Source organism: Heteronotia binoei, chromosome 7 (assembly GCF_032191835.1).
Source record: "Heteronotia binoei isolate CCM8104 ecotype False Entrance Well chromosome 7, APGP_CSIRO_Hbin_v1, whole genome shotgun sequence".
Taxonomy (NCBI): domain Eukaryota; kingdom Metazoa; phylum Chordata; class Lepidosauria; order Squamata; family Gekkonidae; genus Heteronotia; species Heteronotia binoei.
Window position 1 is genome coordinate 25,491,865 of NC_083229.1, and position 12,521 is coordinate 25,504,385.

The window sequence follows — 12,521 nt, forward strand, 5'->3', positions numbered from 1 at the left end:
GGGCACACAATTCGGTGCCCCCAGAAGGCTGGCGCCCTGGGCAATTGCCTAATTTGCCTAGTGACAGAGCCAGCCCTGTCTGTTTCAGTGAGGCTTATTTTTCCACATCAACTGTAATTGCTGGCTGTGGTGCACTGCACATAGAGCACTTTGATTCAGTGTGTGGCCCAAAGAAGATGTTCTGATGAATGCATGACTGTCAATGAAAAATGGTAGCCATTAGCCACTGTTGCTGAAGAGTGGAAAATGTGAAAATGCAGTGACATTAAGACATGGGTACATGATATGATACTGTGTGGAACAATCCACAACTGCAATTTTCAGAACTGTGTGTCTGGTCTAGTTTGATCTTGAATATCCTGGCAAGACTGACTGCCCGTTAGTCAGGGAAACCCTTCCCCCCGTACCCTACTCTGGGTGTGCATCCTGTTGGGAGTCACTGGTATAGTTAGTCCAGTATCCCGTCTCAAACTTAGAACAGTACACCTTGGCTACATGCAGTAGAAGCCCTTTGTGCCAGAGAAGCATGGGTCCAGAGAAGCATTCAACTTCCATTGTGGCAAAAAAGAGAGCAGCATGCTCCTTTTTTGCTGTGTGTGAGAGAGAAGAAAATGTGAGAGGGAAGAACAGAAGGAAGGAGGTTGTTTCCCAGTGATTTATCAGACTTGTGCCAGCAGAGTTACAAAGTTACACGGAGCCACTTTTCAGTTTCAAGATCAATAATTATTCTTTCCAGGGCTTTTTTTGTAGAAAAAGCCCAGCAGGAGCTCATTTGCATATTAAACCACACTCTCTGACATCACCATTGTTTCACACAGGGCTTTTTTATAGAAAAAGCCCAGCAGGAACTCATTTGCATATTAGGCCACATCCCCTGACACTAAGCCAGCCAGAAATGCTTTCCTGTGTGTTCCTGCTCAAAAAAATTATTTAGAACCTACGCTCCAGATTGTTAAGCTTAAGTAATAGAGACAGAAATAATCTAAACTACCTTGGATGGGTCCAGAGAAGCATTTAACTTCCATTGTGGCAAAAAAGAGAGCAGCATGCTCCTTTTTTGCTGTGTGTGAGAGAGAAGAAAATGTGAGAGGGAAGAACAGAAGGAAGGAGGTTGTTTCCCAGTGATTTATCAGTCTACATCAAAGGGACAGAGACAGGAGGGTAAACAGGAAGAAAGCCCACCCTTTGCCTGTCTATCTCATTTGCTTGTTTGCAACCCCCCTCCCCCTTGGAAGCTGAGGTTTGAGACAGTGTCTAGGCCTTCTTTTCCAACACATCCTTCCTCCTTCTTTTTTCCCCTCAAGAGTCCACCAGCACTGTCAGAAAGTTTGACAACTCAACTGCTTTAAGTGGGAAGAGAGGAAGGAAGCCCCATCTTTGTTTCTATCATATCTAACCAAGGTTGCCAACCTATAGATGAGACGTGGAGTTCTCCTGGAATTAGAGCTGATTGCCAGACTGCAAAGATCACTTCCCTTGGAGAAACAGACAGTGTTTGGACTCTATGGCATCATCTCCTTGCTGAGCTCCCTTCCTTCCCAAGCCCCACCCTTCTCAGGTGAAATTGACCACCCTTCTCCCAACAGGTGATTGGCGGACTCAGAAGCTTTCAAAAGCCATTAAACTGTGATACAGCACAGGAAGGGGAGGATCTGGCTTTCCCCTATTTCCCTTTTAGGAGCCTATGAGTAGCTCTCTGTTGCACTTGCAGATCTATGGACTGCAGTCCTCTTGATTCTTCAAAGTTTAGAAAAAATGCTTCCAAGTGAATTTCTTTTCAGAATTTATAATTTGCTTTCAAACATCCAAGCTTTTCCCATTTGGCTGCTACAGAGTATTTCCATCTAAACTCTCCAGGTATGTTTATTTAGGAACTGTTTCTGTATCTCTTGGCCAGTTACAAATTTCTTCCTACTGTTTTGTTTTTGTTAGGCGTAAAAATTGTCCTTCATAAATCAAGTCAAACACAGAGTCTGTTTGAGAAGCAAGCGAGTAAGGAGCATTCTTACTGCTGTCCCTCGGATAAAAAAGATACATCCCAGTTTGGAGGCAACTTCAAAAACTCATTACTAGATTTCATTTCTCAGGTTACCAAATGGCAGATTCACATCTGAAACTGATTCCAGTATGCAAAGAAGGAACGGAACGATAGTTATGTTTGCCCACCAGTTAATAAGTGCCATATCAGATGTTAAAACAATATAAAACCCTGGATTTTTCTCTTAAGGTTATGCTTGTGGTAGCTGTTAAGACAGGAGTAGTTATGGAATATTACAGCACCTTGCAATAAACGGAGGGGACAGGAGTGCTGTGGGAGGGAGCAATCCCATTCCTGTTCCCTTTAGGGCACCCAAGCCTAATTTTGGTCTTGATTTAGTCAATATAGGATCCCAATTCCTGTGTTGCTTGCAAAGGGGGAAGATTTGCGGGTAAGGAGCACTCATAAGAGGTGATTAACCCGTCTGTGCTTTCCATTTCCCCAACACAAACTTTTCCCATGTCTCCGGCCTACGGAAAAAACAGAGAAGCTTGGTTGTGTAGGGGTTCAACTTTGGCTCCTCCACCCAATGCAGCACTTCCAATCACCACCATTCTGCCGCTTAAGAGGGGTCTGGTGGCAGGCCTGTTGTGTATAGAAGACTGCACAGTTGCGTCTAACTCAGCCTTAAGGTGTGGATCTTAAACCTGGCTTCCTTTGGCACTGTGCCCCACCCATTTTGGGAGCTATCTTCCACCATGGAGTGTGTTCTCTGGAGATTGGTGTTCTTCAGCTCACAGAAAGACACAGCTGCTGAATGAGTAGAAGTGATTAGTGTCAGAGGAAAGCATTCTGCAACTTTAGAAATTTGGCCATCTCCTGTCTTTCTGGCACAGAGCAAAGGTAGGGTTGCCAGCCTCCAGGTGGGCCTGGAGATCTCCCACTTTTACGACTGATCTCCAACTGGCAGAGATCAGCTCCCTTGGAGAAAATGGCTGCTTTGAATGGTGGACTCTATGACGTACCAATTAGTGGTACTATTTAATATTGGGAGGCAAATGAAGATTTCATGTTGGTGTCAGTAATAGTGGTGAATTATTATTACAATTTTTAGTAGAATTGAACAGTTATTGGAACCAACTTGGCTGCTATTATGATTCATTATAGAGAAGAACTGTAATATACGTAGCAAGAAGAACTGCAAAGTTCAGCAAGATTAGAAGCATCACTGGCTCTCACCAATGCCTTTCAGTGGAGAGAATTTTTATTTGGAATAAAAGCAATATCAACTGCTATTACTATATTATTACTGAGAAAAACTCCATTGGGTCAGAATATGATTCTATTGTTTTAACGGGTTTCATATATGTTCCTGATATATAACATGACAGAGAATCTAACTTTGATGTTACATTCTGTAACGTAATTTTGATGTTACATGCTGCACATATTATTTGACTATTAAGGTAGCTTTCTGAAATCAGCAATGAATGGGTGAAGTCCCATGTCGAAGTCTTCAGATACATATAATAGCTAAACATGCAACTCCAAAAGAGAGCTGGAAGAAGACAACATATCCTTTCCAGGGTATTAAATTAAAAAAAAGTGATCACTTAAAGAGAGGCTGTAAAAAAACACATTAAGCGAGGAAGAAAGAAACTTTTAGAATATGGATATTAAAAGATAGATGATGTAGCACAAGAACATGATTTCGGGGGGGGGGGGGGATGAGGAAGAAAATAGGCCAGAAATTAGTGGCATTTGATAAGAAAGCAGAGAAGCTGGGAAAACACTGAATGTTAATGAATTCTGTTTCAAGGAATTCATGGACAAATGTTACGAGTAGAGATAATGAAATTAATAAGATAAAGGACAAACTGGAGGAACTAGAGTGTGAAATTAGATTATACAATTTAAAACTGAGAAGTCCCTGAAACTACAGGAAAAGATCAGCTTGTTGATTTCTACAAAATCACTTTACAAAACTAAAGGTTCCATTTATGAGTTGGAAAATCAAGAAGGCTACACTAGGAGTTAACTGTAACGGAACGGAACTAATTCTAGATAGTCATGAATTAAAACAGTAGCAGACAGTAAATGTGCAATATTACACAAACTAAGAGAATCACACGGCTTGACAGATTTACTAAGATAAAGCAACCTAAATTATAAATGAGCAATATTATTTACACTCTTGGTATTTCTAAGTTGTTATAATATTATGAAACTACAGCAATACGTCAGGGATTTTTTTCTAACGAACCCTCCCCCCTTAAAAAAAGCTTTCCCGTGTTGAAGGGAAATAGCATCAGGGGCAACAAAGGAAATAGTCCAGATGTGGTCCAGACTTACAGAAATCTGTATCTTTCCATTAACATGGCATGCGCAGGCATTTTGGCTGAGATTGTTCCTAAAAGGTTGTAGCAAACCAGGTTTGGGAGAGACCACAACAAGGTGGGGGGCGGGGGAGAGGAAAATGTGGAAGAAAAGAGAGCTACATCATGTGAATGCTGCAACGAAACCCACTCTAATTTGGACTCAAAGTGCAGCAAATCGGTTGAAGCAACAAGAAACAGATCCCTTGTATGGTACTCAGCAGCAAGGTTCATACATAGCTAAGTCCATGTGGCAGACATGTGAACTGTCAACCAGGGCTTTTTTTTGTAGAAGGAGCTCCTTTGCATATTAGGCCACACACCCCTGATGTAGCCAATCCTCCAAGAGCTTGTTGTTGTTGTTCAGTTGCACAGTTGAGTCTGATTCTTTGCGACCCCATGGACCAAATCACGCCAAGCCCTCCTGTCTTCCACCATCCTCTGAAGTCTGCTCAAATTTGTGTTAGTTACATCAGTAACGGTGTCCAGCCATCTCATCTTTTGTCGTCCCCTTCTTTTGCCTTCTGTCTTTGCCAGCATCAGGATCTTCTCCAGTGAGTGCTTCCCTTCTCATTTGGTGGCCAAAGTGTTTGAGCTTCAGCATCTGTCCTTCCAGGGAACAGTCGGGGTTGATTTCCCTTAGGACTGACTGATTTGATCTTCTTGCAGTCCAAGGGACTCTCAAGATTCTTCTCCGGCACCACAGCTCAAAAGCATCCATTCTTCTGTGCTTGGCCTTCAAGAGCTTACAGGGCTCTTATTACAGAAAAAGCCCTGCTGTACAGTACAAGCTTACATAAAGCTTTCTTATCAAATGCCACTGATTTCTTGCTACAAAAAAAACCCTGCTGTCAACAGATGTGCACAGGTGGTCTCTTCCCAGATATGTGGGATCCCAATATGGATTAGGCCACAGTTGATGGTGCGAAGTAACCCCCAAACTCAGCCCTTATGGCCAAGGCGATAGCAATACCCTCGCTGAGGCTCTACCCAAATGGTTAAATTTGCAGCATCTATTAAAAGATTCCTTTTTGGGCTTCAGAAACTTGCTCTGTGCTGTTTTTGGAGCAAATCATAGAAATTCTTCTCTAAGTAAGTTAACACAGCACAACTGCAGCCAAGTGAGTTTTTGGATTTCTGCTTTTCAGAACACCCATGTATGCACACACACCTCATTTACAGCATGGCCATTGTTTGAAGACCTGAGATCCAGCAAGTCCTACTTCACAGCCCTCAAATGCAGCATAAGCGTGTGTGTAAGGAAGGGATTAAGCAAAATGAAGTACAGGGAGTATATTTGTAGCCAGCACCTTTCTAATAACTAACAGATGCCAAATTTGCTTTGCTCATTCGTCGAAGTTTAAAGTTTATTCCCAAAGCCGGTTCAGAAGGGCAAAGGGAGACAAGGTGGTTTGAAAAGTTACAGCCTTTGCTATCCTTAGACATTCGTTCAGAGTTAGCTTTGGGGCTCCTTGGCCCATGACATTTATTCTGCCCTGGTCTAAGGCAAATCAAATACGGGGAGGAAAGGGACCTCAGCAGGTACAATACGTAGAAGCTAGTCTCTAAAGCAGCCATTTTCTCCAGGGGAACTTAACCCTATCGCCTGGAGATCAGCTGAAATAGTGGGAGATCTCCAGGCCCCACCTGGAGGCTGGCAGCCCTAACCGAGAGAAAGGTAGGCCTGAGAGACGGTGACTAGCCTAAAGTCATTCAGCAAGGTTCCATGGCTTCAGTACGAACATAACAAAATGACAGAACTGAAGAGAAACATACTTGTTTCAACACAGGATCTCTTCAACTCTGTGGGAATGGATTTCCCTCCAAAAATGGGCTCTGTCTAGGGTTGCCAAAGCTGGGATGGGAAATTCTTGGGCATCTAGTGGTGGAGCTTTGGGAGGGTGTAGTTTGAGGAAATGACAGAGCTCGGCAGAGATGTGAGGCAATATGGTTGGCCCTCAGAACCTAAGGTTTCCTCTAGGGAAACTGACATCTATATTCTGGAGATCAGGCATATTTCTAATAACACAGGAAGAGCCCTGCTGCATCAGACCAGCGGTCCACCTAGTTCAGCCTCTTGTTTCACATACCAGTCAGCCACTTGCCCTGGAGTGCCAACAGACAGAGTAGGGTTGCCAGGGGGTGGGGGTAGGGACTTACCAGGAGCAAGAGGGAGGCCCAGGCTATGTTGCCAGCAATGTGGTGATGTCACTTCTGATATGTACTGAAAGTGACATCATCACACTGAGATGTTGCGAGACGCTCTGGTATTGGGCAAAAACTCTTTGGAAAAATGGCTTCTACCATAGAGTTTTTGCCCAAATACCAGAGCAATGCTGCGACGTTCCAATACATGCCAGAGATGTCATCAGTACATTGCTGGTGATGGAGGCCTATGCCTGCCTACACTGCTAGTAAGTCCCCCCCCCTGCCCACAGGAGAGCTGATCAGTAATAGTGCAGGGGCCTGGACTGGTGACATCCCTAAGACAGGGTATAGAGGCCAAGGTCTTCCCCAATGCTGCCTTCTGGCACTGGTATTCAGAAGTCTGCAGCTTCTGTATAAGGTCCCACTCACTATCCAGGGATGTACCTTTCCTCCATGAATCTAATACAAAATTTCCAAACAAGTGTACCTAAGATCTCAGCTTGGCAGCCCTTTTTCAAAACTGGTTTGAGAAGTATGCCCTACTGATTTGAATGGATGTATAGGAACATTGCTTTAATATGATTTGGAAATGTACATTTATTTGATTCTGTCACTAGATATGGTTATACACATTGTTAGGGGATACTAAGCACCAGACTCCTCAGAGAGTTTGTTTTATTAACAGAAAACAGATTTTTTGATTCTGCTTCAAGTCAGTCTTTTAAAGTGCAATTCAAGCTACTCTCAACTATGTTTTAAAGAATACAAAACTGACCCATTTGGTTTCCTCATGTTGATTTAGGGCAAGGCTTTTTCTGAGCAGGAACACACAGGAAGGCAGCTCCGGCAGGCTTGGTGTCAGGGGGTGTGGCCTAATATGCAAATGAGTTTCTGCTGGGCTTTTTCTACACAAAAAGCCCTGATTTAGGAAATATGTTGCCATTTCTTCCTCACTAGAAGAAATAGTTAAAAATGAGAGAATGAAAGAGAGAGAGAGAATAATCTGGAGATTTAAAAAAAGAAAGAGAAAAAATAATCTTGTAGACAGATGATAGAAAATTGCCAGTGAACATTCCCCATGTCCCTTCAATTACACATGTATTTGATTGTATAGTTGGATCAAAATTAATTAAGGTATAAAGACAGAAGGAAAATTAAACTGAAGCCTAGCAGAAAGAGAACAATCAAGTTCTGAAGCCGCCTCAAGTTGCCGTACTGTAAAAGGGTTAGATCAACAACTGCCCATATCTAAACTTTCTGTGTGGCAGTTCCCATCTGGTGGAATGGCCTGCCTGAAGAGGTCAGCTTGCCTTGTTCCACAGAACATGCAAAATGGAAATGTTCAGAAGGGCATTTTTATAAATGGAACACAGTTGTAATATAACTGAATTATTCAGGAGGTAAATAGGATTGTTGTTTTACTGTGAAAAAAATGTAAGCAGTAAGACAAGAAAATGGAGGCAGAGGCCTACTGTGATCACAAGCACAATAGTGGGTCAGAGAATTCCTGGCTTGAGAAAACACAGAGTAGATCCACAGATGAGTTAAAATTGCAGAAGACCCCAAATAAACGGGTTTAAGAAGAAGTAGCAAGCCAGTTACTTTCAGTCAACAGACCAGACTTGCATTGGTTTCACCTTACCCTTGGGCCCTGGTTTCCGTCTCGTCCTGGGGGTCCAGATGGTCCCATGACACCCTGTGTCAAAAACATAGTAAAGCAGGTAATGTATTTCGATAGATAGATAGACAGACAGACAGACAGACAGATAGAAATATTTTAATAGCACCCACATATCTTTAAGGGCAATTAAAAATATCTATAAAAGTAGCTGATTAGCACAGAAGTTACCTGTATGCCAGGACGACCATCTTCTCCTTTTTCTCCTTTTTCACCAATTGGTCCCTGAGGATCAACGATTACAGAGTTAATCCAACAAATGGTTTATTTCCTCTTCTCCCTATTTCTGATATGTTTTTCATTCTACAAAATGCACAGAACTGTTTGCTACGGATTTCTTCCTGGAGAAGAGCTACATACGAGGCCAGTAGCACTTTACAGACCAACAAGATTTTCGTGATATAAGCTTTTGAGAGTCAAAGATTCTTCCATCTAATGCAAAGAGCATTGCCTCTCTAAAGCTTCTACCCTGAAAACTTTGTTCGTTTCTAAGGTGCTACTGGACTCAACTGCCCGGATCCCAGAGGGGGACCACCTAGTTTTCAGGCTTCTCCTCACTGTGGACCAGCTGGCTAGCAGGGGAAACCCTTCCCCTAAACAGGGAAGCACACCCAGAAGTGATGTCATTGCATCAGGGACCTCACATAGGGGACACTATGGTATTTGGGGCAAACTCTAGAGTTTGCCCAAAAACCAGAGGGCCCCCTACTATGGCCTGACACAATGATGCCACTTCCAGGGGACATCATGTGATGTCTTTACCCACCCCCAGAATGCCCCGCAAATCCCACCACCAGACCGGCAAGGGGACCTGGCAACCCTAATTCAGCACAGCTATCCTCTAAAAGTATCCTCCTGGAAAAGTAAATACTAGAGTTAAGTCACAAACATGGGGCAAAATCCAGCCAAAGTTAAGCATTTTTAAATCCCAGAGTATTTCAATGGGAGAAGGAGTTAATAAGATGCTTAACTCTAACCCATTTAAACAGTAGGACAGCCTTGTCTGAAGCATCCCAATAGTTTGAAATGTAAATCACATGTATATAAGAAATATGTACTTTTAAAAACATTTAGAACCTTTCAAAAGTGCAAATACTGTGCCCAATTTGTTTAGCGTTTTATGTGAAGCCATTAAACAGGTGAGAATGAAAGGAGTGGGCAGGGGTGGAATTCTAGCAGGAGCTCCTTTGCATATTAGGCCACACACCCCTGATGTAGCCAATCCTCCAAGAGCTTACAAGACTCTTTTTTGTAAGCTCTTAGAGGACTGGCTACATCAGAGGCCTAATATGCAAAGGAGCTCCTGCTAGAATTCCACCCCTGGGAGTGGGAAAAGGAAGCTGAGCCTGAATCCAGCTGACGACCTGTCAGGAAGGGTCTCCCTCATCTTTAGTGTCTTCTTCAGGAGAGGAAAGCTGATTGGGACAGGGGCTCCAATCTTGCTGAAAACCAGATATTATGATGCTGAGGCTACACTTGGACCAAGCATTAGAGTCACAGAAAAGGAAATCTCTGTTGTTGTTGCTTGTTCACATAAAAAATACTGCTTAAAGACTGCTGAACTGGAGTATTCTAAATGGGATATACAAGCTGCTTTCTACATCTTAGGGGGGGGGCAGCTGTGGTTCAGCAGTAGAGCATCTGCATGGCATGGAGAAGGTCCCAGGTTCAATCCCCAGCATCTCGAGTTCAAGGATCACAAAGTAGATGATGTGAAAGACCTCAGCCGGAGAGCCAATGCCAGTCTGAGTTAACAATACCGATCTTGATGGAGTGATGGTCTGATTCAGTATAAGACAGCTTTGTGTGTGGTTTTGTTTTTAAATATTGTTTTATTTTAAAAAAAACCAGTGCTTTCACTGCTTTAACTGCTATGGTGTAGAGAAGACCTTGGTTGCCATTGGTTTAGAACCTACCGGAAGTCCTTGAATAGAAAGTCCACTTGGCCCCTGTGGCCCAGGAGGTCCTTGAGGACCAGGAGCTCCAATTTCGCCCCGGGGTCCATCTGGCCCCTAGAACAATAGCACACTGGTCAAAAATTGAAACCCCTCCGAACAAACAAAACAGCAGTTTGCACCATATAAATGCACAGAATCTACAGATCCAAAGAACATGACAATGCTTGTCAAGCTATGCATTGATGTGACTGAATAACCGCAGGGGTTCTTTGCGAAGGGCTGGTTGAAGCACACGAGTATCAAAGGTGGCTTTTTGACCTCGTGGATTTGCTCACAAATAATAATAATAACAACAACAACAACAACAACAACTTTATATTTCTATCCCGCCCTCCCTGCCAAGGCAGGCTCAGGGCGGCTCACAGCATAAAAATACAATATACATCAAGTTATACTTATAAAATCATGGTTAAAACAATTTACAGATTATATTAAAATTAACATTAACAATATGGTGCTATAAACATTAGATCTTCAATAGAATTCAGTAACTAAAAGCATTTTCAGCGGCACTTCTTAGCTTGTCGTTAGTTGAAGGCTATTTTGAAGAGGTGGGTTTTACAGGCCCTGCGGAATTGATCTAAGCATCGTAGGGCCCTCACCTCCTCTGGGAGTTGATTCCACAGCAGTGGAGCTGCAATAGAGAAGGCCCGATCCCGGGTGGCCTTCAATCTGGCCTCCCTTGGCCCAGGGATATTCAGCTGGTTTTTTCCAGCTGACCTCAGCGCTCTCTGGGGCTCATATGGGGAGAGACGGTCCCTCAGGTAGGCAGGTCCTCGACCATATAGGGCTTTAAAGGTGATAACCAGCACTTTGTAACGAACTCGGTAGCCACTGGCAGCCAGTGCAGTCCGCGTAGCCCCCGGCTGTATGTGCTCCCACCTTGGGAGCCCCAACAACAGCCTAGCCGCCGTGTTCTGCACCAGCTGCAGCCACCGAGTTCGGCACAAGGGCAGCCCCATGTAGAGGGCGTTGCAGTAATCCAGTCTTGAGGTGACCGTAGCATGGATCACCATTGCTAGGTCACGGCGCTCCAGGAAGGGGGCCAACTGCTTCGCCCGTCGAAGATGAAAGAACGCGGACTTGGCAGCGGCCGCTATCTGTGCCTCCATTGTTAATGAAGGCTCCAGAAGAACCCCCAAGCTCTTGACCCTATGGGCTGCTTTCAGCAGCACACCGTCAAAAACCGGCAAGGGGATTTCCCTTCCCAGGGCACCGTGACCCAAGCAAAGGACCTCTGTCTTCGTTGGATTCAACTTCAGCCCGCTCAGTCTGAGCCAACCTGCCACAAACGGAGAGCAGCCATGTCTCAACGGCAGTGGATATGCTTTGCACACAGAATTTCCATGGCTCAGTCCTTAGCATCTCCTGTTAAAGAATCTCAGGCTGGGAAAAAACTTTCTCTGCTTGTTGAGACCTTGGAGAACTGATGCCAGTCATTATAGACAATAGTGAGCCAGATACATCAACCGTCTAACTTGGTATAAAGCGGTTCATATAAAACAGATTTCAGTGCTAGGGATCCATGCATACTGTCTGTTCCATACAGCTACCCATTCTCTCTCTCATAAGTACAATTAAAACATTCTAGAAATAGTTTCAAACGAATAGGCACTATTAGGAGACTGCAACTGGCTAGATAATACGAGGGGTCATTTTGTAGAAAAATAGCTGGGGGAGCTCATTAGCATACACCGCTAGAGATCCAGCCGGCCCAAGCAGGCGTTGCTCGCCTGGGTAGGCTTGCCAATCCGCAGGTCCCAGTGGGAGTTCTCCCGCTTTCCCAGGCTCCTTCCCGCCCCCAGTCAGCTGGCCGTTGGGGGAAGCCCCGCACCCACAGCCATCATGTGCCTTTCCCCCTCCGGAGGCTGCAGTCTCTACTTGAGAAAGCCTTCCTCTTTGGATGGTGTGTCTGTGTCTTTAAGGCTGAAGGGGAGTGGGAGGGGGGAGGAGACAGAATAACATTTCTGTGGAAGGAGCCCAGACCCTCCGTTTGTTGCACAATCCTTGCAGAGGTCGTTTGCATAGTGTGAAGGTAAACTTGAACATTTGGTTGCCCTGTGTTACTGTGAAAAACTTGAAAGTTCAGCAACTCATGAGTAGAGGTGCCAATCCTCAGGTGGGGCCAGGGGATCCCCGGCTTGGAGGCCCTCTGGAGCTTCAGGGTCATCAGAAACAAAAGGGGGGGAGGAGGGAGGGAAATGTCTGCTGGACCATAGGGTATAATGGAGAATTAATCCCGGGATATCTGGGGCTCTGGAGGGGTGGTGTTTTGAGGTAGAGGTACCAAATTTTCAGCTTAGCATCTGATGAGTCTCCTCAAAATGCTCTCCAAGTTTCAAAAAGATTGGACCAGGGGGTCCAATTCTATGAGCCCCAAAAGA

General features: G+C 44.3%; 1 protein-coding gene across 4 annotated transcripts in view; it reads right to left on the bottom strand.

The window, feature by feature from the left end:
• COL14A1 (collagen type XIV alpha 1 chain) overlaps window positions 1-12,521 on the bottom strand; it is a 193,319-nt gene that overhangs the window by 27,043 nt on the left and 153,755 nt on the right. For all 4 annotated transcript variants that reach the window (XM_060243265.1, XM_060243263.1, XM_060243262.1 and 1 more), the window contains 3 exons: window positions 10,096-10,191; window positions 8,351-8,404; window positions 8,144-8,197 (listed from right to left, as the gene is read on the bottom strand). In XM_060243265.1, coding sequence (XP_060099248.1) covers window positions 8,144-8,197; window positions 8,351-8,404; window positions 10,096-10,191 — 204 coding nt within the window. The remainder of the gene's footprint in view (window positions 1-8,143; window positions 8,198-8,350; window positions 8,405-10,095; window positions 10,192-12,521) is intronic.